This window comes from Parasteatoda tepidariorum, chromosome 1, assembly GCF_982258835.1.
Source record: "Parasteatoda tepidariorum strain Cologne lab strain chromosome 1, Ptep-v5.0, whole genome shotgun sequence".
In the NCBI taxonomy this organism is placed as follows: Eukaryota; Metazoa; Arthropoda; class Arachnida; order Araneae; family Theridiidae; genus Parasteatoda; species Parasteatoda tepidariorum.
This window is the reverse complement of record NC_141755.1, coordinates 21,318,507-21,344,731: the sequence shown is the minus strand read 5'-3', so window position 1 is coordinate 21,344,731 and position 26,225 is coordinate 21,318,507. Positions and strand designations below refer to the sequence as shown.

Genomic DNA, 26,225 nt, shown 5'->3' with positions numbered 1-26,225 from the left:
CTGGAAAGTCCCAAACAGTCTAGGATGTGTTCGAAAGAAGCCTGCTCAGTTTGACATTTGGAGCAGACCTTGAAAATTCTCCTACCTTCGAAAAACAGCAGACTTTTTGTGTGACTGCTTGCTAATCTGTCTTGCTGAATTGCTTATACCTCCTGATGGTGTTCCTGCTTTGTCGGGGCGGTGAGGCTTGCTTGTACCAATGACCCCGAGGGCTATGCCGGTGGTAACTTGCTACCGGTAGGGTCTCCCAAGCCGAACAGGCCGAAGGGTAAATGCCAGATGAAAAAGAACACCAACACGAGCCAAGACAGACTTCTACCTATTTGGTGCTCAGATTCCCGGATCAACAGAAGCTGCATCTCACATCCTCCTTATGACTTTGTTGATTATTGTATTATAAATCTAGGAGGGACCACAAAATGCATGAATTGAGTGCTTTGCATCCCTACCAATAGTTTAGTAGTTTCACACCCTCTAATTTTCTCTATTTTGCATTGCTTTAGCTCCTTTTTTGTTAAATTTAATGCTTAACGTCCTATTTCTTAAATCTACTGTGTGAATTTAAAATGAGACTCACCCTGTTGGTTTAAGAAATATGATGTGAGTACAAGAAAATTTGTGAATCAGTGTTGCTGGAGAACCTTGTAGTGACAAGTTTTTGAGAGAGACTCGAAATCTCAGTTCAATGCTATTAAAAGCAGGAGAATTAATGTGGAGAGCGGTTAATTAGTGAAGGTGAAAAAATTTAAGCTAGTTAGCTTATAATAAAATGTATTTTAACCTTTTTGATGAGGCGCTAAGCATATTTATTCCTTTTAGTCTTTCTTCTGTTACACCTATTGTACTGACGGTAAACAAAAGGTTGAACAAAATATGAAGAAATTAAAAACAATATCTGACATAAATCAGCAAAGACATATAAACATATGTATGATGTAGGAGTTTTTGCTGTTTTTTACAATATTGTTAAAGAGAATTCAGTTGAGTACTGCACAAGGGTTATAAATTTTGGTATAACAATAAACTCTTTTATAACAGTAAATGAAAAACTTATCCAGAACTTAGAAATTTAACTACTTAATTGAATAAACACATCTGAATTGTATCTATTCATTTTTAATATCTCTCTACAATGTTATACTCTACAACAGGGGTGTCAAACTCAAAGGCTAACCTGGGCCAAATAAACAATGCTCAACTTTAGGTGAGCCGCTAAAAAAAAAAAAAAAAAAAAAAAACTATGTTCATAGAAACAAATATTTTTATTTTGAATAGTAACATTGTAGTAAACCTATATAAAGTTAAATTATTGTTTACGTTCTGATACTTGACATCTCTTCTCTGCTAGTACTATCTTTTCTATTTCGGGAAAAATTTCATTGGCCGAGACTACTTTCAAAATTGACCCAACGTGAGCGTTATTAATACGGTTTCGTACAGGAGATTTATTTCCATTCATAACAGAAAATAATTGCGTTCATTGATAAGTACTTCCAAACATGGAAATAATTTCCTATGCGAGATTTCGCGTATTTTCAAACCTAGCCGGTAAATATTCGTAAAATTCAGATACGCCCACTTCAATTAATTTTGCTTCAAATTTGAGTCGCACTGACTCTCAATCACTTCCATTTGGGTCCACTTAACTGGGTACTGAGTCAATATTTATTGAAAAAATCGAAGAAAACAAAACAAAATTTGTGTTCCAAAGAATTATAATCTTTAAACCTTGTTTCAAATTCTGTTCTAATATTTGAATTTTTTTTTCTGCGTATTTTTTATAAAATGCAGTATCATCTAAACTAGATTTGTTCTTGTTGCGCATTGGGAAGTGTGTTAAATCTTCATTTTTCAGTTGCCTTTCCCAAAAAAATAGTTTACATTTGAATACATTAATTATGTCAAACATGTTTGTTATGATCTGATCCTTGCCTTGTAACAATAAATTTAAATTGGATAAGTGTTTGGGTACATGAACCATAAAAGATAAATCTTGCAACCATCGGAGAACAAGCTTGTACCTTGATTTTTAGTTTGTAAAAACTTACATATTTCTTCCTTCGTATCCCAGAATTGTTTGAGAACCTTGGAGCAAGATAACCAACGCACCTCGCTATAGTAGGATGAACCTGAACTCTCTAACTGATAGCTTAGTGTGAAGCTGACTCCATTTCAGCCAATTAGAATTTTACATTTTTGCACGTACAATTTAAAATGATCCGTATAGTTTATAAATAAAGTATATTATTATTTTATATGCTGGTTTCGTTTCTAATTTCCATTTTATTTTGACTTTGTTACGGATATATTGACTGGGCCACAAAAATGTTCATCTCAGGCCGCGAGTTTGACATCCCTGCTCTACAATGTTGATGCTGATAAAGCAAAATAATTATTACTGACAAAAAAAAAAAGAGAAGATGCCTACTTCCCAATGATGCTATTCCTTACTGTAACACTGACATTCAAACCTGCAAAGTCTATTAAGCAGGAAATAAAAGAAATGTTCCCTTCTTTGTTGTAGGTATAGGGCCAATTTAGTAGCCATTTTCTTTCTTTCACTTTTTTAACTGTAACCATTTTTTAAAAAAATTTTTAATTTTAACCCTATTAATATTAATAATGTAAGGCATTTATTATAATGTATTAATATTGTAAGGTATTATTTTAATAATGTAAGGTATACTTTTAAAGCATTTTTCAGAATATACTTAACATTACAAGGTTCATTTCTAAAATCAAGAAAAATTTTCAGAAACAAGCGTGAACTAGTATAGTGTTTTTCAGAATATTATGAAATATTCATAACAATTCCATTTGTATTAAAAATTATTATCACCAATATGCATTTTTGACAACAAAAGTGGCGATTGGGGGGCAACTAGCAGCTTATTTTTTAATTGCCATTTGTTATATTTTGCCCATTTCCTCTATAAAATATAGTCATTTTTTAAAAGTGACCTTAAAAGAATAAGCATTGAGTAAGGAAAAATAATTAGTAAAGAATAGAAAATATGTTAAGAAACTTAATTACAAATATTAGAATTGATTGTAATATTCATACCATTGGCTTGTCATATAAAAGCACATGCTGTAAGAATACAAAATATGATCACAATTTAAGATTCCCAAGTATTCTCTATTGTTTTTTTTTCTTTCTTTTTTCGAAAAGCTGTAAATATTTATTTATATTTAAAATGTACAAGGAAAACATTTTTCTGTTCTAAATCATATTATTAAAGAATCAAAAATTCATGTAAGTTCTCTAATTGTTAGAATATTGGTGTACTTTATGTTGTATTATTTTTAATTTTATTTAGGGTACAAAGGAGAATTTATATGGTCTGAGTATTTGAAGAAAACTAAATCAGATGCTGCTCCAGTTGAACTCTTTCATAGAGTATGTTAAGTTAAATCCCTTTAAATGTTGCTTTGTTTAATATCATTTCCTTTAATTTCTTATGCCTACTAATGTATGTTAACAGCCTTTGCCTAATCATGGTTTCAAAGCTGGAATGTATTTGGAAGCTGTTGATCTCATGGAACCTCGATTGATATGTGTTGCTTATGTGACACAGGTTGTAGGTCGTCTTCTAAGGGTTCATTTTGAAGGTTGGGAAGATGACTATGACCAATGGTGTGACTGTGAGAGCCCAGACTTGTTTCCCATTGGTTGGTGTGAAATTTTAAACTACAAGCTTGAACCCCCTCGGACGGATGGTAAGTTGATTTGTGGATTATTCTGTAAAAAAGTTGCTCGAGTATTAAAAAAAAATATTCCTTCTCTAATTTGGGAATAAAATTTTTCTAATTTTTAAAATTTATTTGTAAAAATGAGTTTTGTGAAAAATACAACAATAATTTATTCAATGTAATTCAATTTCTAAAGATTTAATATTGTAAAAACGAGTCAAATTTTTGACTAACTTACTAGAAGAAAGTCAGGAATTAAAAATATATCATTATTAAAACATTTACTTGTATAAAATTTTATGAATGATTTTATTAGAATTCATTTTATGCAGACAAAAACTATTTTAGTTTCACTAACTTGCTGGATATATATTCATAATTTAAATAGCAATTCTCCATTTATTTATCCATAAATACATTTTAAAGAGCATCATTATTGATCATCTTGTTTGTTTTTATTTTCATTTCTTATTTTTTTTACCCAAAACAAAAAAAAATTGAATTAAATGTTATTGTTGTCAGCATGAACTGTGTAGCTTCATATAGAATGTATACTATGTTTATTATCTTTAATTCTAAACATATGAAAATCTTTAAATGTTACCGACATATTGATTGAAATAAATAAAATAATTATGTGAATATGTTTAAACTTAATATGTTGTACTCTTAAAATTAAATAGGTGATATTTAAATTGCTTAAATAAACTACTTAAATTATACTGTCCGTTTCTCCATTCCACAAATTTCTTTTAGGTACTGAAGAAAAAAAGAAAAAGAAGAAGAAAACTTTGACAAAAAAGAGTAAGCATATTTCAATGTTTAAATAGCATATGTATTCATTTATAACATAAAATTGACATAAAGAAAACAATCATGTGTTTTGTCACATTATATCATCCTTAAAAAAATAGATCTTTTGATATGTAACATTATGGTTGAAAAGTCTTGTCTTGAAAGATTTTCGTATAAATTTTTTTCTGCATTTTTTTTCTTCCAAAAAATGAAGGAACCTAATCCTTTGCTGCATGTTTGCTAGGAATTTAATTAAAAGTTTTCTTTGTTTTGCATATTTCAGAAAATTTCTTAAAATTATGCAAGTTCCTCACCAAAATGAATTTTTTTATTCAGATTATTTTTCTTTCCAAGAATTTTAATAAGTAATAATACTACTGTGGGCCTCTTTCAACTTATAAGTTTCAAACTCCTTCTTTAAATTTGTACTGAAGCTTCTTAATCAATTCAAGAATATTAATTTTTGTTAATGTCTTTCAAGAATAATTTATGACTTCCAAAAAGTTACTATTTAAAAATAGAGGAAGTAAAATGAAATAAATTTATGTGAAATCTAATTAATATCTATTGCAAATAGAAAATATTTCAGGCATGTCAAATTTGTAATTCATTGATATTTACATGATTTTGTGTAATATTTTTCTTTGTACAGATTAAAAAATTATATGGGGAATATTTTATTCAGGGTGTCACTTAAATATTAGTACCAGGGATGAGATTCTTCCGCGGATTCGCGAATTTCCGCTTTTTTTTCAGATTTTTCCGGCTAATTTCCGCTGAAATTTTTTTTTGCACAAGTTAAAATATTTTATGAGGAATTTAATTTTCTTTGGAGCGAAATTATTGAAGTTCTTATTCCTCCCTCTGAAGTTTCTCTAAAAATCATTTCCTTGGGATAAAACTGGTTGGCCTTTATACAGGGATGAGATTTTTTTTTGTCTCTCGAATTTCAGCCTTTTTATCAAACACTCTAATTCTCTAAAAGTTTCTCTTTTTTTTTTATAAATATCCCGCTTATTTAAAAAAATTCAGTCGAAGTAAAATAGTCGTTGAAGTTATTTACAATTTTCAAAGATAAACAGAAAATTCAAACTACGTCCTAGCTGCTAACCCTTCCGCATTTTTACTTATATTAGCTTTTTATCCGTCGGCAGGATAGCTCGTATTTTCGTAATTCAGACGTCGCTGCTTCTTGTATTCTGGCTTGAAAACAAACAAAAAAAGAGGGAAAAAATAGAGATGGATTTGCGGTGAAAATATTTATTTGCTCATTCAGTTAATCTCGTAAATTTTTATTTATTATGTCTAAACAAAAACAATACAAACAAGCCTTTTAGAAATCTCAAGTCCAGACTCTGCAAATATCTCGATTTTTATTCACGCAATTTTAATATCAATCATCGATTTTCACATTTACCTGATTTAAAAGTTGCGCATTGCGATTCTTATTTACGCTATTTAAATACCGTACATTATGATTCTTATTTACAAGATTTAAAAATCCAATATCGTGTTTTGTATTTATGCATTTTTAAAATCGCGATTTTATTATCAAACATCGATTTTCGTATTTGCCTGATTTAACAGTTGAACGTTGCGATTCTAATTCAGGTGATTTAAATATTGTACATTGCGATTCTTATTTACGAGATTTAAAAAACCAACGTCGTGATTTTTATTTACGAGCTTTTAAAACCCAATGTAGCAATTCGTATTCATGCGAGCTTTAAATCCAATGTCGTGATTCGTTTTTGCGGTTGTAATATCACGCGATTTAAAAATTATGTATCGTGATCTAAAAATTATGCATCGTGATTTGTATTTTCGCATTTTTTAAATTCGATGTGGAGTTTCATATTTACGTGATTTAAAAGCCTCATATCGGGATTTATAATCACATGGTTTACAAGTTTAAAAATCACACTTTTTTGGTCAAATTTTTGTTTATATATATATATATATATATATATATATATATATATATATATATATATATATATATATATATATATATATATATATAAACAAATATTTATATATATATATATATATATATCTTGGATTTCCTCTTTTTTACTTTCTGACTACTCTCATCCCTGTAGTACAAACTTTAAAGGAAGGTAGGGATTTTAAGGATTGAGAATTAGTCAACAACTAATATCCAGAAATGTTGAGGTATGATGCTAGAGGTGCTTCCCTGTGGTGAACTTTCTGTTTGTGTGCCTGTGCATTGGTGCATTTATTTATCTAAATTACCTTAAGTTTACGTTTCCTAATTGTCAAGAAATTGCATTCAAATAATCTCAGAAACAGCTGTTTCATCTTAATTTACGATATCAATCAAATCATCAAATAAGGATATCATTCTTAATTTAATGATTTGATTAATATTGTAATTTAATCATAAACTCTCAAGTTAGTTGCCAAAATAATTATTGTCGTTGAAAATCAAGAAGATAGTAGTATTTCAATAGTAATCCATCACTGGTACAAAAAAAAATATTGGTAATTGTTTTTTGGTGTTCCAAGTCAGATATTATTGGTGTCAGGACCGAGGGGCAGCTCTTGGTTTCTAACCTTGTGTTACCAATAATCAATACTGTTCTTAGCTTCTGTCACATAGAAGTTCATCATTATTGTTTCGCTAGTTACTTGATACCTTTTCTATATTTTTCTCCGTAATGCATTTCTTAATTTTTTTCTTAATCTATTGTAGAGAGGAGAAAATTTCGATCTAAAAAAAGTGCTGATGACTCTCCACCTATGCCTAAGTTAAAACAGCTTGAAACTCCTCCTGAAATTGTAAAAAGTAAGTTTTTATATGGTCAAAAATAATATCCTACAATGACCTAACTGTTTGAAATAGCATTTATACTACACCAAAGGTAAATTGGGATAAAATCGGTGAAATTTTTTCAAGCACTGACATAAGCATAAAGAAAAGCAGTTAAATGCTCTTTCATTACTCTTTATTTTTAAGTTAATTTTGTTGATGTTAAATTCTTTCAGTAACTTATGTTTTTTTTTTTTAAACCTTTATTAAGGACCTTCAAGAAGTGCAAGACCCTTAATTAATCTGGAAGAATATACTTCAGAATCTGATGAGTAGTTTGTAGCTTCCAAGGTTGAAAAGGTAACATTTAAATATTTTTTGACATCTTTCTTCTTAATTCTTTGAGTTATAATACTCGTTACTTAATACTCGTTTTCTTGATATTTTTATCTTAAACATTTTAGTAAATATTTTTACTCTTTCATGGACATTTATTAAGGTAAAGTGTTAAATGCCCTAAATTCCACATAGATCGAAGCTAGAAAAAATTTTAATATAAAAATATTTTATAAATTTCAAAACATGGGCGAAGCTTACTTAAATTTTTGTTAAAGAAACATACAACTATGAGCTACACTGGTTTGTTTGTTACCCTGTTCAATAGAACATTTGAAATAGGTTAGACACAATTGTTCCAAATGAAATATGATACAAGATGTGACTCTAAAAGAACTTAAATATCTTTTGTTTTCTTTCATAAATTTCAATATATTGTTAATCAAAGCAGTGCTACAAATTATTTTAGAAACAGTTTTGTGGTTTTCTGTTAGTTGAGACTAAGGGGAGGAACTGTCTCAAATTGGTTTCTTTTGAGCCCTGTGGCGGAATTTTTTTAGGCTTTCTGCAACAAAACTCTCTATCACTAATCTCTTTCTACAAGATACTTTCAATAATAACAAAGATGTATGTTATTAATTTAAAATAACAAAACTCTGTTTACAAAGACATATATATATATATAAATTTCTTTAATTGAATGCGTAATATTTTTTTGTATTGTAATTTTATGGGTGATAATCTCGTATTTAGCTGGGGGGGAGTCCCTTCCCTATTTCCTTCATCGTATTTTGTGAGTCATCATCACATTAAAAATATTAGTAATTAACATTAATTATCGAAAAACAGATGAAATTACGTGTATCAGACTCTTCATATAGTGGTTACTCAAATGCCTGTTTCTTTTCAAGGCTTGATTGTTGTAATCAATAATATTGTATAAACAATATCAGATTTTAAAAATTGAAAATCAGAAGCAATAACTGCCAAAAAAATCAATAGAATCATTGCCTTGGAAAGTAAATACACAAATGGGCGTTTTGAATTTACCATATCGTCTTTGAAATATATCGCGATATTTAAAAATATTATCTTGCTAGTAAAAAAAATCCTGTTGATGTGGAACTTTTAAAAATGAGCCTAAATTAGACTGTCATTATCAGCAAGATGAAGTCAGTCTTAAAAGGAGTTAGAGATAATTGAAAAAAAAAAAGTTTGTTGCATTAATCTGACTTTATACCATTTTCTATGTTTGTCCAAGAGTCTAGCTACACTATTGCCTAGCACTTTCCAACTATATAATTATATTTAGTTTATTAAATTTATAAATATATCATACTATATTAAAACTTTTTTTTACAGTGCTTTATAATGTTGCATCTTCTCATGTTCAGCTGAATATCTCATTTATGTTTAAGCATCTTCAATTGTAAATATGTGTTTTACTGTACATTTTAATAAATTATGAAAAACTTTTTTAAGATGTAAATAAGAAAAGTTTTAAATAAAATGTATATTGTTGTAAGTTTCTGTTCAATGCATGCAGTCAAAATGTATGAAATATATTTGAATTGCTCACGGCAATCCAACTAGCCCAATGTACACTAACTTTACAGAATGACATAAACTTAATATTTTCAAGACTTCTATTATCAATAAATTTTTTTTATGCAAGATGAAAAATCAATCCCAGAAAATTGGGGCGCTTTGCCTTTTGTTGGATGTTCCACTTTGAAAACCTCAGACGTTGTGAACCTTTTCTAATTACTATTGGATTAAAATGTAAAGAGTCTGAGTTTTTAATGAAAAGGAAATATAAAGTTAGGACATTTTATTTGAGTTACCTTTTAGGCAGTTTTATGGCATATTATGAGTTTTGTAATATGCAAAAAAAAGCTGTAAATAAAAATTAGTATTTTATGTAATAATTAAAATTAAGATAAGTTCAAAAAATTATTTTATTTATGTTTTCTTCTAAGCTAAATTTAAATTAAAAATTACATTTCTTGCCATTATTTAAAACTCTGATCTGTGAAAGAGGGGGGGGGAGACAATAGATCTTGCCAAAATTTCAGTTCCATTTAGTAAATAATTATGTCCAACAAGAACTCTCTCTGTCAAGAAAAGTGGTATTAAAATACTAGTTCGTATTCATAAGAATTCAACTCATCACTCCAGTGTGTGATAGAAAAAAGTGGGTTATTTTTTTTATTTTATCCAAATGCTGAATGCCTTATGTTCACTCCTTTCTATGCATTTACACATCCCCTGCCATGGTCTAACACCTTACCCAGTTTTTCAGTACTATCCCTTAACCACGGTCATGGCAGGAATGCCAGGTAGTTTGAACCTGGTCAGTGTCTGAACTAGAACCCTCTCTTTCTATGTTTCTTCTACCAAACAGGGTATTTTCAGCCACAACAGATTTAAATTACACCTTGCTACTTATATGCGTCTGTTATGTTGTCGGCTGTCAGAATGAACTTGCAAACCCTAGTTCTCCAAGAGCGGTGTGAGTGATTCCTTAACCGACCAGGCCACCAGAGTGCTTTTTTACAGTCTTCCTTTTTTTTATGAATTAATTTTTTTTATTAAAAAAGATACAAAATGAAGTTTATATACAACAAAATTTATTTTTAATACAGAGAAACATTGAAAGTTTATCTTAAACTTCTAACATAGAAATGTATTTTTACATCAAACTTTCAATAGTTTTTGTTAATGAAAATACAATCATAAAACTACTGAAACTCTCTTTGGAGAAATGATAAAATCAATGAACTTTAAAATTTGCCATCAACTTAAACTTCATCTCATGGCATGAAAAAATTCTTAAAATATATTGTAAATATCTATAATACAAATTTCTAAAACTTTCAACATTCATATAACAAGCATAACTTCAGAAAAAATATATCTTTATTATGAATATAGAGTGCACAAAAAAAAAAAACAACCACCTTGAAAAACTCATTCCTTGAAAAACATTCTAGAACACAATCTTAATGGCTTGGGTGAGTGATGACAAATATGCTTATTAATTAGTGCAGACAATATTTTAAGTTACAAATCAGTAGTTTGGTTGGGAGAGCACTCCAAAGTTTGGACTCCTTAATATTAATTTTACTTTTAGCATATTTCGCTATATCTTGAGAAATTTTTAAGCAATTTTTACATACAATTATAAAACTCATTTATCCAAAGATAATTACACTCAAAAATTAACTTTTGGTAAATATTTATTATTTTGTTTAAGAATGGTAAAAAAAAAAAATTGAATTGTAAGGTACAAAATCATTTTAAAGCATACAATTTTGTATGAAAAAATAAAAATATTGAGCCAAATCAGTCTTGGTTCCTGGGAAATTCAATTTCTCAGCAACTATTTGATCGATTTTACATTTTGTATATTCTTTAAAATGCTGCAAAATATTGATAAACATTTACAAAAAGAAATTTTTTTCATTAAATTATCTTTAGATAAATGAATTTTATAGTTGTGTGTAAAAAAAATTCAGTTCGCTTCAAAGGCTCTCAAGATATAGCGAAATACGTAAAAAGGTAAAATTAACATTAAGGGATCCAAACTTTGCAGCGCTCTCCTGACCTACCTACTAGAATCCTATTTCCCAGATTTCAGCTACCCCCTATATATTAGGGGTCAGAAATTTGAATTCGTCGGGGGGGAGGTTATCTTTATTCAGATAAAGTACTTTTTTTCTAATTTCTTAACTTAGATATTGTTCGCACTTATTAATTAGCATATTTGAGATTGAGTCCTAGAATGTGAAATCCAATCATTAGATAAAAAGTTATTCAGGGTGGTTAGTTTGGTTTTTTTGGCGCACTGTACACGAGTTTGATAATAGCTTAAAAACATCATCTAAAATACACTGACTAGGATTACAATGCTCTATTGTATTTGTATGCAATAAAATCAATTTTTTAGGAATCTAATCAGAAACTTTTATTTCAAAAGAAGGAAAAAATAAGCTTGAATATTCTTTGAAAAAAGCAATTAGCTATTATGTTGAAAAATTAAACACATTTAAACATGAATCTTATTCATATAAATATTTCAGAAGAAAAAAAAGTTTGTTTTTTTAAGCCTACATATCATGAAAGAAAGATTACACCACTATATAAGACCTTATATTAGTAAATCAGGTGAAAGAAAATTCTAACAAATAAGTTGTGTAGAAATATTTTTTGATCAGATCTCAGTTGTAGTTTATTCAATCATTATTTGTTACACTTTCACTTAGAATTCTGCACAATTGTACTCAATCATGCTTATATATATCAACCAGTTTGATTGCTAAACACTAACATTCTATGAATCTTAATAATGCTAGAAATAGAGTTTTGATTAAGTATTAAAATATTTAAATATTGTTCTATTTCGCATTCATTAACTATTACACAAATGCTTTCACACAATGGTATTTTGCAATGCAGATTTAGTCTCCAATTTACCATTGCAGTCAGTAATGGTGTTGATCACATATTCTTTTTCATGCATTGAAGTGAAATGAGATTTATAACGCTGCCTTATCTCTGAATCTGCTGGTCCCCAATCAGCATGAGGCTTGAATGCTTTTTTCCAATCCTAAAGAAAAATTCTTAAAAACATTAGACTGAATTTTTTTTAATATTTTTTCTTATTTTTTATTTAAAGGCTTTATATAATGCGTGCATCATGCGGCAATATTTTACGAAGGTATGTTTGTATTAATATAATTTGACATATCAATTTAAAACATACATTTTTAGCTTTTAGGAGCTTAGTTGTAAACATATAACCAAATAATAAATTAGAAATATAAAATATTTAATGTTATAATTGTGAATTTATGCATCTCTTTTTACTTATTATTTATATGTCTCTTTATTTGCTGCAAATTGCATTTACAATGAGATACAAATAAAAAATTAGGTATTAAGAATTAACTTATTTACAAATGTAAACAGTGCAATAAAAGATTTTTAATAAGATATACATACTACACATTTAAAACATTTTAATTTAAAAAAAGGTTTATTAAGAACGTTTCAGTATGCTCCTATCAAAATATATATATATTTTTTTATGGATAATGTTCTTTGAATAGAGTAATATAATTAAGAATAATTATTTTAATCATAAGTGTAAATATATTTAAATCTTACCTTTCTATGCTTAAAAAGCTGTATTCCTGCCCATATGGGTATTTGTAAAACTGATATAAGATATAGACACCATCCAATTCTGTCGCCCCAAAGCGGATAAGGTATGCCACCATATTCAATAAGTTTGTGTGTGCACATACTATAAATTACAATAAACTGAAAAAATAAGTAAGTTATTTCAGTTGCCTAAACACTTAATCTTAAGTAATGTTATGTAAAAGGTATATAATATATCTATATAGCATCTTATACTTTTATTTTCTATAACTGTAGCGCTGACTATAGATGCTATATTTAATAATACTTCATGAAGTTATTGTGATAATATCTCACACATATTAAAATAGTATTTATTTTTATAACTATTTAGTCTAAATTTTTTTTAATGCTTGGTAATAATATTTATAAATGTGATAATTGTCCCAAAATACACTTATTTAATGTACATTTCCAATCCTGCCCCAATTCTCACTAGCTGTGAACAGAATTTTTATTTTATTGTATATCAAAATTTACAATTTTATTGTATTTTTTGAAAATTTTGGTTAATCTGTCCCAAATCATGCATTTATTTTTTTACAAGGCTTAACTAGACTTTTCCCAATCCAAAAAAAAGTTTTGCAAAGGATGAAAATATTACGGGGACTGGAAAGTTATGTCATTTCCGTGCATTAAATGTTCGTTAGTCTTAAAAACCAATTCATTTTTTCCGATGAGTTAGATTAATTTTCGATCAGGCATTGAAAGGTTTTTGTTAACGAAGGTGAATACATTATTGATTAAAAATAAAATCTTGATAACAAATATCAAAACGACAAATCAGTTATGTACCGAAACGACATAACTTTTTGGTATTCCTAATAGATTTATTTATATAATTTCTAAATGGTTTATAAAGAAATTATTTTTTTAATTACATTTCCTATGGTAGTAAAATTATTCTTTTGAACACCAAAAATATCACTCCAAATTGCTCTAAAACTAGCTCATTTGAATTATTTTTATCACCCTTAATATTAAATAAAGGGTAGACTTAAAAAAATATTCCCTTTAGTTAATTAACCTACATATATTATTTTATTAAACATCAACTGCACACTATGTTTCATGGTTACCGTTGCAAGTTTGTTGTAACGGAAATTTCCACAGTTTTTTGTGAATGTTCATGTTTTATTTGAAAATAAATAATATTATCTTTTTTCATTAGCTGGTGGCTGGAAAATACAGAGTCCTGAAGTTTTATTTAATTTGAGTATATATTTCTTCTTCTTTGTAATTTAACTCCTTTATTTAAATACCATACATTTTCTAATTATGCTAATAGCATTAAAATAAATTTTTAAGAATTTGTAATCACAGTAACTCAACTAATCTTCAATAAGTAAACGAAATCCTTTGTTTTATGTAGGGTCATGGCTTACTATAAGCAAAGTCACTAAATAGTAGTTTACTATAAGGAATATTTCTAGATCGTTGCTTAGTTTATTTTGGCTTACTAGAAGCAATATCTCTATATCATGACTTACTCAGCTGTGGCTTACTATAAGCAGTAAGGGTTTACGACTGCTAATGTTCAACTCCTTAGCCTTGTAATTTTGAATCCAATCCAGAAGACAAAGGAACTCTTGGATCAAGTATTGGGAGAAATTTGCCTTTGTTGAGGACTTTTTGATGGAACTAACCAGTCAGTGGAGGCCAGATGCGGAATTCATATCGACCAACCATTGCTGGGATTCAAACCCGGCTCATCTCATTAGAAGGCGAACGCTCTATCTCCTGAGTCATCACGGCTTGATTTTCTGTGTTTGGCAAAAATCCTATTCTTCATGGCATGAAAGTATGGAATTCAGTGCTCCTCCCAGTTTTATTAGTTTTGTATTAAAAATTAAATATTTGTAGAAAAACATTTGATTTCCTTTTTTAGACAAAGTCCCCTTCTTACTTTTTTAGTCCCATTTTTCACTGTTTTGGTCCATTTCACTCTATTTGGTTAGAAAAACTTTTTGGAGCCCTGAGAACAGTATTTGATATGTCTACTGATCAAATTCTATGCATGTAAATTGTATACAGTTTTTGCAGACTTAAAATTAAATAGTTATATAAAGGTTTTAAAACTATTTGTTATTTATAATTCACAAATAACTAATTGTAAAAAGAAAAAGGAATGTATTCATCATGAATCATATTTAAGGGGTCACAGTACCCAAAAAATGACGAAAATACCAAATTTTTTTTTATTGCTTATAATAAAACTTCAAAGTATTTCAAATGTACAGAAAAAAAATTAATCTCTCTATCTACATTTTTAAAAAAGTTATGAATGATTTTTAATTGTTCTAGTACAGAAACTTGCTCAGCAGTCTGACTTTAAAGTGCTTTTTCGCAAAGATGATAATTTTGTGTCTTAATCTCAATTAAATCCCTAAGGAATTTTTTCTATTTAAGATAAAGCTTTGAAGTAAACTTTTTTATCTTGAGTATAATACACTTATTTAAACTGTGCATGGAATAAGCATTTTATGAGGTATTACAATTTTTACGGCATGTTATATATACCTAACAGGAATTTTTACCCTTTTTTTTCTACTTTTTTACAAAATAATCTATAAAAAATATTCTAATTGATATATCAACAAATGAATGCACAAAATTATTAAGATAAATATTGCAAGCAATATGAAAAAAACTTTTTTTGAAAATATGTTAAAATAAAAAAGCCTTAGGGATTTAAAAATTTAGAATTTTTTCAACTTTTTTTAAAATTTTAAAAAAATTAAACAGTTTAATTACTTTTTGAAGATAAATTATTGATTATAACTTAAATGAGCATGTAAAGCATCCTCAAAATTAATGATTATACCTTTATTTTAAAAAATTGTTGCAAAGGTACTGTGACCCCTTAATTTAAATATTATTTATAATTGTACTCACCAACAACACAAAGGGAGAGATGTATTTCCAACATATTCTCCAGTAAATCCCTGGCTTAAAACCTAACATAAAATGTAAATCTTCTGAAAATCTATCTGCACCTAAAAATGTTAAATATTTTTTAAATTCTTTATTTTCAGACAAATTTGTTTTTAGTGATGACAATTAACACACATTTTTGGGATGAATTTTCTGCTTAAAATTTGGCTTTGATTGTTGATTATCTATTATTGTTGATTAGCTAAGTATTAGCCAGACAAACTATATATTTGACACTAGAAAATATTGCATAAAAAGTACCATTTCTTGTTCCACCCCTCTTCATAGCTTTGACTTTGCTATTATTCCATATAATCCCCCATAAAACTACATAGTTTTATAAAAAATATATATAAAGTAAAACTGCTTATTCATTTATGTGTCTTTTTACATTTATATGTTGTTTCATGGCAGTTCCAGTTAATTCTATTAAAATTGTCCATTTACGCAATGGTTAAAACATAAATGATCAGTTATATGCAGTTCCCCCCCCCTCCCCTTAAAAAAACATGCATTAATGTTTGGCTCAAATCCAGAAAACTCTAGATAAAGTTCTGAAAAATAATTTTTCCCCTCTGAAATATTTTTACTTACATGTCTACCTATATGGAAAGTGCTGTTTACATTTATGTTATCAAAATGTGAATGAAAAGACAGGATTTTTTTTCCAGATGTTTTGTTTTAACTTTTAATTACTACTTCTAATGTTTTTAACAGTAGTGTTAAATTGTTATAAAAATTATTTTTTATGATAAATGACTAATTTTTTTTAATTTTCGGTTATATGTAGATTTACATCTGTCCCCTGTAAGATGTAAGAGTGATGTTTTTTACGTTTACACATTAACACATTGAGAACATAAGCAGGGGTGATTGTGCTTCGGAAAAAATCTGGATTTCCGGATTTTTCGCTAACCGCGATCTGAAAGTTCTCGAAATCCAAAGTCCAGAAGTTTCAAGAAATCATCGATCACATTTATATATAAAAATTCTTGTATATTTTATTCAAAAATATTAGAACTAGAATTCATACTTGGCATCTCTTTCATTTGTAAATATTTTTTCTGGTAGAATAATAAATGTGATTAGAGATAAAAGTAAACTTAATCACATAATTATTCATTTAAATTATGCTGCATATAATTCATTTAGAATATCATGTTTTGAAATTTTAAATGATTTAAATTTATAAAAATATAAATTTTTTGAAGGATTTTACTTAAGAAATTTTCCAGATTTTTGAGTTGGACCCACAATTACCCCTGCATAAGTCATCGATTACTGACTCTGAACTATCTGTTTAAGTTGCGTCAGTGACTGACAGCGATAAATATGATGTTGTTGTTGTTCATTTACGTCGCACTAGAGCTGCACAATGGGCTATTGGTCTGCGGTCTGAGAAACATCCCTGAGGATGATCCGAAGACATACCACCACAATTTTGATCCTCTGCAGAAGGGATGGCACCCCCGCTTCGGTAGCCCGACGACCCGCACGCGAAGTCGAGCACTTTACGGTAGAACAGTTTAACGAGGACCCATACCGCACGCACTCGGTCCCTACGCAGACTGATCCCAGTGGTCACCCACCCGCACACTGACCGCAGCCAGTGATGCTTGACTTCGGTGATCTGCTGGGAACTATGTCTTAACGATCAGTCCACTGTGGGACATTTACATTGTTTTAAGTAATTACTGAAAATTTATATAACTTAATATTTATTTATTACAAATCATAATTTTATTTATTTATATATGTTAGTAGTTCACTTCTCATTGCTTTACCACAATACAAGTGCTTCAAAGCAGCACTTGACCTTTCATTAGAAACACGCATGGCACTCAATGTTTTAAAATAAAGTATCAATAATGTGATTCATACTCACCATATATCCACATGAGAGCTATAATTTCACACATTGCTACACATATACCAGCAAAGCCTCCTCCATATGTATCCATCAAATTAAAAACATATTGGCCTCCCTGCAATATTTTACATATCAAACATTTTCATTTAGTATATTTCAAAAGATGTATTCACTGTTATGCTTAAATCAGTTACATAAATAAAATGTATCTTCTTATGTGACAGGATATTTTAAAATGTTTTTTAATAAAATATGCAATAATGCAAAATAAGTTTTACTTCTGTGTAATTAAATTTCTTATTATATTTATGAATTTTCATTCTTTAGTTTATTGTGTATCAATCTTAAACAATAAATGTCATTATCTATATAATATCTAAAATATTAGTTGAATAGAATTAAGGGATCAAAAAAACAAAACCTGAAAAGAATTATATTTGTAGATTAGCCGTTCCTATCAGATGAGACCTTTTTCGCATAATTAAAGTATTGCTTTGTGCATAAATTATCTTTAACTTGATAGATGTGTAGTCTTTATTTAAAAAAATAAATCCAAACTGTACATTAAAATATGTCTTTTTGAAATCAAAATAAGATTTATTTTAATAAATATTTGATATCTTAACCCTTTGGCGCAGAAATTTTACGAAACATAATTTTCATTATTTTGTATAAATTTAGGTCAAAATAAGGAAAAGTATATTTAGCATTTTAATAATTTATGTTTTTATAATATAATGAAACAGCAGTGTTTTTTTACTGTGTTAAAGGTAGAATCTTCCAAACACAACTCACTTCTGAATAATAATTTTTCAAATTTGCAGTTATTTAAAATTTTTTAATTTACAAAATAAATTATTGATAAATTTTTGAATATGAAAAGAAAAATTAGACTTTTTTATAATTAAAAAATACCAAAATATATTTTTGCTTTTAATTAGAGCGTTAGAAAACTAAATTTCTTTAATTTCCATCTGAATAAATGTAGAAGAACAAGTAATCGAAAAATTTTCTTTCTACAGTAATATCATTAAAACTAACTATGAAAATTTCATGGATTGAGATTAAAAAATGGCCTAACTTCTAAAATATGGTAAAAAGATAGAATCATGACACTAGAACAAAGGAAACCATAGCTTTGTATTTATATGAAAAAAAAAAAAAACAAGGAATAATATTACTTAAATGTAATTCTTCTGATTCGCTAATAATGTCTGAATCTTCTCTGATAACTTCTAAATGTCTGATTCACTAGATTTTTTCTCGCTTAAATATTTATTAAATTGCAACCTTCACTAGTAATACTATAACTTCCTTTTATGAGAAGGATTCTAAAAATATATATCAAGGGTGGTGTTTACAGTACACCCTGTATTTATAGTACTCTATTTCTCTGCCAATTCATTAAATAAGATGCTTTTAGCACGTTGAAAACGGCTCGCATTTTTAAGGAAATCCCTGTTGGGCCACACGCGTTGTTTAGAAGCGTTCGTATTGTGGTACAGCCATGGGAAGTACACAACTAAGAGATTGAAATAAATATAAATTTTAAATAAATTATAGTGATTACTCAAAACAATGTATTTTTTTAGATTTACATCATATTTTACACTATCAATCACTGATGACTTACATGGCCTAAATGGCCAGTGTCGGTCATCGATGACTGAAGTGACTTTCAATGTGTTCTTAAAACAGATCACTGATGTCATTAAATTGTCGAAAGAAGGTGTTTCTAAATTTACTAAAATGTTGCTATTAATTTTAATTTTGAAAGTATAAGAGTACTTGATTCATACCTCTGTAACGCATGGCAATCCCAAAATGAAGAGAATTATGCAAAAGAACAAATTAATGAGAGATTTTCGCTTTTGGAGAAGGGGAAATTCATCATATATGGCTGTAAAGAAGCTTTCCAAGTAGGAGAACTGTAAAATAAAACAATTTTGAATGTAAAGACATGCCTTATATTTACACCAATTTTATTTTCATTTTTAAAGACAGGTAATGAATTCAAAAAAAGCTGAGAGCTATATTAAAATTTTGTGTCAATAATTTCTTCACTATCTAATATCCACTCCAAGCAACAAACGCGAGTGTTAATTCACAAACTAAAATAAGAGCTATATAAACTTACATTTTAAATTTCTAAAAATAACAAATTTCTTACTAATAAAACATTATTTTTGGTTGTGTGTGTCCAGTTTATTTAGTGTTACGTATACAGTTACTTTAAAATCATAACTAAAAACTATTTAAAGCCAATTTATTAAAAAATATTTGAAAGGAAAATTTTTTTAATTTCATTTTAGAAAACTATGAAAGGGTGGTGACATCAGAACAAGCATTTTCATATTTTTCAATTGTTTCTTAAAAGATTAAGACAAAGTGGTTATTTTGGAACAAATTTTTTTTTCTTATTTACTTGACCGTGGCTTAATACTTTAAAGTTAAACATTAAATGTTTTTTTTTTTTTGTGTGTTATCTTAGTATTTGAATTTTTCCAAAAAGCGTTTTTCTTTTAGCCACATTTTCAAGTCGTCTGCGCTTAAAACCTTGACAAATCAACATATTGCCGTTAAGTTGTATTTTAAAAGATCACAGAGTTCTCTATGTTCATTGAGTTTTTCCTTTTTTTGCAAATTGGGGTCACCATTTATACAAATGTTAGTATATTTAAAAAAATATTAATGTAACATGGATAGTGGAAAAATTTTGCTTTTCCTTTCTTCTAGTTTAAAAATTGCAGCTAATGCTAGTTCAACCTTACACCTTTCGAAAAAAAAAAGGAGACTTCATTAAAAATAAGCTATATTGCAGCGATTTTTTTGTATACTTCGGAATAATTCAATTAACAGTTCACTAGAACAATAAATTTAAATGATAAATGACTTTTTTCAGAATTATGATTTATTTTACTTTCTATCTAAAAAAAAAAAATTTCTTCCCAGAATGCACTAGTTTATGCCGCCGATAGAATACCTACCCTAACATATTAATTGCTCTATCACTGCAAATTGATTTTTATAATTGCAAGTTTACTTTGCAGAAACCATATCTACTCTTATAAATTGACTATTCAATTAAACACAATATGCCAAATTATTTTAAAGTTTTAATAGGTTCTGGCCACTCTAAAAACAATACATGCTGTACTTACTTGACTATCTATAGCTAACAAGAATAGCATGAAGAAAAATGACACAGACCACAGTTGAGGTACGGGAAGCCTTGCTAATGCTTCTGGATAGGTGGTGAAGGCTAAGCCCTGTCCTGTGTAAACCATTACAACTCGTAAATTAGTGATGAATATTATAAATATCGTAATAATGATTAGTTGAAACATTCTCCAATTTTTAATAACCAATTCCAATTTTCCAAATTCTTCAATTTTAAGGACATTAATATATATTTGAAATCTTTAAATATGATTTAAATAACCTAAATTATGTTTTACAATACAATTTAATAAAGTAAAAAATATATTTTACTTTTTATGACAAAAAATTTATCTGAGTTCTTACAGTTGTGGGTTTTTATTTTGTAAAAGATCCGTTGAATACGCTCGAGTGACCATTAAAAATTCATAATTTTATCCAAATTGAAAATTTGGAGTTATTAAGAAGAGAAAAAAAAATAATTAGGTCTGTAGTTAAGGTACTGTACTTGTAAAGAACTGGGGGGTTCGATTCCCAGTGGTGGTTTGAAGCAAATCGATGGGTTCTAGCTTGTCTAGGAAATAAAACCGGTTGGAGTGCAGTGCTGACCAAATTACCTCCATCATGCCTCTGGTCATGAAATTTGAACTCTATGACCCTCTGGAACACAGTGGGTATTTGTGGGAGAAACTTTACTTTGAAAAAATAAAAATATATCTAATAAATAAAAATAAATTGCTGTTTGTCTCAAACAAATAAACATGGTTAATTGAACTTAAAATTTAAAAAAGCTATTAACATTAATGATACTCCTAATTAAAAAAAAAATTTAATTTTCTAATATTATTTCACCAAATGGTAGAAGGAAGAGATTATTACATAGGACTATAAGGAGCAAAATTGATATACTTATGTGGCAAAAACTTAGTTTGAATATTGTTTTTCATTCCTTATTTAAGTTTTAATGAATTTTCCTAGAAACCTTGATTGAATGAAGCGAACGTGGATTTTTTAATTTCACAACAGGAGCTTTTCTATTTACAATTGCATCTGAAAAATTTTTTTGAAAGAGCCATGATGACTCAGGAGCATTCGCGTTCTAATGAAGTGATCCGAGTTCGAATCCCAGCGATGGCGAATTCCGCACCCGGCTCGCACCGACCACAGTGCTGACGTAAAAATATCCTCAGTGGTAGACAGATCATGGGTTAGAGTCCCCTTGCCGTCAGGCTAACCGTGGGAGATTTCCCTCTTCATGTAATGCAAAAGCGAATTAGTTCCATCAAAAAGTCCTCCACGAAAGAAAAATTTGTCTCAATACTTGATCCAGGAGTTCTCTTGTCTTCTGGGTTGGGTTCAAACTTACACGGCTACGGAGTTGAACATTAGTAGTCGTAAACCTAAAATTGGGTCGGTTGTTCAACGACGGTTATAAAACATTTTTTTGAAAATATGCCCAGTTCTAGAAAATATATTTCCATGTGCTATAGTTAATTGTTCCCTTCTTTTATTTTTACCTTGAAGAAAAATTGGAAGATGCAGATTCACTTTCGTTTGAAGATACTCTTAATGCCTGCGGTTGTGTGCTTCTATATTGAAAGAGAGAAATATAGGTATTTAAAACGCTCTGAAAATATTAAGACGAGTGATTTTTTTTTCTTCATAAACTGTCTTTAAGCAAAGGGGGGAGGGGAGAAGAGGCATGTATTTGTCTATGCTCTAGAAAGAAGCTATCTCATTCAATAATTGTTATCAAATGTGAAAATCATATAGGAAAATACATTCACAGCAAACAAATTTATAAAAACATAGCACCCTCAATAACTTTTTATTCAATTCTCACGTACCAGTGTTCAATCTTAATGGTTGTAAGTTTAGACTCCTTAATATTAATCTTTCTTTTGCGTATGTCGCCATATCTCGAGAACTTTTTAAGCGAATTAAAGAATTCTTTTGCTCAAAGATAATTCCATGCAAAATGAAATTTTAATATACATTATTTTATTAAAAGTAATAAAAAAAATTAAATATCGTCTACATTAATAAATTAGCATATTTAAGATGAAGCCCTCGAGACATTAAGATTGAGTCCTGGTATGTGAAAAACCCATGCCCAAAAGTGTCATACCACGGGTGCTCTACCCTATTATTAACTGTTTCTTTTGTGTGCTTCTGAGCAAGTCATAATAGGGTAAACTTCCGTAGCCACCTACAATGACATTTCAAAAAAAAAACAAAAAAAAATTAGTCTGAAACATGTTAGTTTAAAAAAATCTAGTGTGGAGAAAGGAACCGATCACAGATTTGAAATTAGCGATATGAAAGTATCTAAAATCTGAGTCCCATGCTACAAAAAAAAATCGCCCCCCACTATAATTTATACCCAAAATATTCAAGCAAAAATCTTACCTCCTTTGACTACAATGCTAATATCAATATTCATTTCCGTCGCCAAGTTACCAAGCACAGAAAAAATTGTCACTCCTCCAAGCAGACTAGTAATAAAATCCAGTAAGCTAACAAACATGGCATCTCTGAGGAAGGAAAAAAACGGAAAATCAATTCATCATTTTGATTTAGGAAGCTAAATGACTGTGTCTGTCAACCTTTTTTGATCTTACGACACCTAATAAGTCGAAAGAAAAGTAAGGGAGAAATGAATGCGTCGAAATTCCTTCCCTGAAACTGTTTTAAAAATCCAAAAACAGTGTGAAATTCTTTGAACAGAAATTTCAGCTTTATGATTGATTCTATATATCCAAAATATCCAAATTGATTTTATATATCCAGGGAGAATCAGTACGGATGTTACAAACCTAGAGAGGAGATAAGGCGCATCATAAAAAGTACATGACTGGATTGACTGTTCTTGCACATTTGTACCCATTCTTTTATTTATCTAAATTGAGTTAGTTTTATGTTTGCTAATAATTGTTAATTTTCTAATAATTTTTTACAGAACACCCTGTATACAATTAATAATCTATAATAGTTAATTTTATGTTATAATAAAGAAAAATTATGTGTACCTGTATATATTGTTATCAAATGCGTTGTAGCTTGCTTGCATAATCAGGCAACCAGAACCTATAGAAAGAGAGTACAACAATTGTTCAGCTGCTGTCCGCCACACCTAAATAAAATTCATTGCTTTTGTTAGGCATAGTCACTCTATGTTTAAACATCAAACTATAGCTTCTTCCAATCTCATGTAATCAAATTGAGTTCTTCAGAACAGATTAATATTATTTAAGCTCTTACAAAAAAAAAATTATGTTCGTCGAACCCGTATAGATCGACACATACATAAAATAAACCCTAGGTTTAAAGAAAAATATTTTTAAAAAAATCTAATGGCATGTAATATTTGCTATTAGTATTCAGGATTCACAGTAATTCGAGGGGTGAATCTGCATCTTGGCCCTGCATAGTACTGGGATCTAGTTTCGCAACACACATTATCACAGTTGAACTTTCTCAGACATGTTATTTAATCGCGAATAGCACAGAAACTGCACTCGAAAGTGTTTGTAAACTGTTGATTTACTAAAGAAGACTCGGATTGCAACGTAAGAATTTTTTTAATAAAAGTAACTCTTTGTAGCTGCTAGGAGTCTCAAATGTAACAAACAATATTTTTCATAAACGTTTTAAAAAAAGAACGGAAGGAGATAGAGATATACAATTTGCTGCGTTTGCTTAGAAAACTAAGATTTTATTAGTAGTAAATTACAAAATTATTTGCATAGTTTGGCAACAGATGGCGCTGCTGATTGTAAATTGAAAAAACAAAACAACGCCTTCTGCTGAACGTAAAACTATTGCAATTGTAATATATTGTCACAGGCGCTTTACATTTTCCTTCAGACTGTGCCACATATTTATTGCAAATGATCGTTATTTTTAAAATATTGGTTTTACAATCAGCAGCGAGATCTGGTTAAAAAAAATTTAAACTTGTAAGTCATTATGCTAGCAACAGAAATGATATAATTTATATAAGGTTCATCAAAATTGGAGACATAATTTTAAGACATTCTGTATGACTGGGTATTTTAAAATATTTTCTTTTTCTTTTAAACAAAGTGAACTTCTTTCCTCCATGTACGTCTTAGAAAAGGTGCTACTTCATAATCTTAAAAAGCAACATATATAAACATTTAAGAAGTACCTGAATGTGAAAAAGCTTATTCCAATCTGGAACAAATAGATATTTCAAACCCTCCATTGCACCTGGCAAAGAACAGCCATAAGCAACCATCATAATGAGTATGACATAGGGAAAAGTCGCCGTAAAGTAAACAACCTGAAAGTAACAAGTCAAAATATGAATGTGAATGAACCGTTATAGAATATATGCAAATTTTTAAATTTCTTCATTGAAGATCACGTAAAAATAGTAAGAGAGAAATTTTATTAAATCCATCTGATTTCTGTCCTATTTTCGACAGCATTACTTGTTTTTTTTTCTCACGACGTTGAGACACAATTCAGATCTACCATTGAGCAGCCGACCCATTTTCGGTTAATGTTTATCGTTAAATTAAATTGTGGTCAAAATCCGTAACTTTATAGTTTTGAAAACAATCCAAAATAAAAAGGAAGCATTCTACATGAGAAATTATTCAATGGAACTGCGTTAATGGGGAAGAAAACTACCCACGGTAAAAAAAATTCTAACCCATAATCCGAACAATTTTGTTCTAGCAATGTAGTCAGTGTAGTCAGATACTCAAACTGACTTATCTCATACAGGAAATTAAAAAATATATGGCCTTACGTATTTAAAGTTTAAATCAGAGGGTATAAAAAACCGCGCTCATACTTGCCATCCCGGAGCTCCAAATTTTTTCTCTAAATAAAATCCGATTAGATTGAATTTAGAACTTGTTTCGGTTAAACTGCGCAATACTTAAAGTTAAAAAAAAAATTATAATATAACTTTCATATCTTTTGAAGCAATTTCGTGATGATTATTTTATTTAAGAAAATTATCAAAAGTCAGGAGGTACCGAAGCAATTACTACAAAAATAAAATTTTATGTTTAAAATAATTTGCACCTTTGGAAGTTTATTTCGGTGGAGGTATGAAGTCATCACTTTAATTTTCAAAAACTATCGATGGAAAACTTTGGAACATGTAATACGGTTATGCTGCTTTTTGTATAAAACTAAGCAAATGAAGTTAATTTTCACTAAAAAACTTTTTTCCAATTTTTAGACCTTAATAATAGTGATTTAAAATGTACGTATTTTTTTCTAATTTTTTGAAGTTGTACTTATATATTATTCGTTAACAATTATAAATATTTCCGTATACGTCCTCTCGAACATATGTTCTATTTCATTTCTAGTCAAAATAGATAAATAATGCGTATTCTTAAATACTCAATTGATTTTCAATTTTTGTAAAATAGTTTGTAAGAGTAATCAAAGGAAAACTGAAGGAGATAAGCATGC

At 28.9% G+C, this 26,225-nt stretch overlaps 2 protein-coding genes across 5 annotated transcripts in view; one reads left to right on the top strand and one right to left on the bottom strand.

The window, feature by feature from the left end:
• The window catches only part of LOC107441019 (MBT domain-containing protein 1), a 38,329-nt gene extending 29,207 nt beyond the window's left edge, over window positions 1-9,122 (top strand). For all 3 annotated transcript variants that reach the window (XM_043039175.3, XM_043039172.3, XM_043039174.3), the window contains exons 9-14: window positions 3,321-3,400; window positions 3,486-3,720; window positions 4,450-4,497; window positions 7,205-7,297; window positions 7,533-7,621; window positions 8,960-9,122. In XM_043039175.3, the coding sequence (XP_042895109.1) occupies window positions 3,321-3,400; window positions 3,486-3,720; window positions 4,450-4,497; window positions 7,205-7,297; window positions 7,533-7,597 (521 nt within the window). In that variant the 3' untranslated portion in view covers window positions 7,598-7,621; window positions 8,960-9,122. The remainder of the gene's footprint in view (window positions 1-3,320; window positions 3,401-3,485; window positions 3,721-4,449; window positions 4,498-7,204; window positions 7,298-7,532; window positions 7,622-8,959) is intronic.
• Window positions 9,123-10,205: 1,083 nt separating this feature from the next.
• LOC107441018 (sodium- and chloride-dependent glycine transporter 2) overlaps window positions 10,206-26,225 on the bottom strand; it is a 29,531-nt gene continuing 13,511 nt past the window's right edge. For both annotated transcript variants that reach the window (XM_021147542.4, XM_043039171.3), the window contains exons 7-15: window positions 24,937-25,071; window positions 23,795-23,898; window positions 23,175-23,299; window positions 20,768-20,880; window positions 19,406-19,534; window positions 17,622-17,721; window positions 15,698-15,798; window positions 12,767-12,922; window positions 10,206-12,206 (exon numbers count right to left, since the gene is read on the bottom strand). In XM_021147542.4, the coding sequence (XP_021003201.3) occupies window positions 12,030-12,206; window positions 12,767-12,922; window positions 15,698-15,798; window positions 17,622-17,721; window positions 19,406-19,534; window positions 20,768-20,880; window positions 23,175-23,299; window positions 23,795-23,898; window positions 24,937-25,071 (1,140 nt within the window). In that variant the 3' untranslated portion in view covers window positions 10,206-12,029. The remainder of the gene's footprint in view (window positions 12,207-12,766; window positions 12,923-15,697; window positions 15,799-17,621; window positions 17,722-19,405; window positions 19,535-20,767; window positions 20,881-23,174; window positions 23,300-23,794; window positions 23,899-24,936; window positions 25,072-26,225) is intronic.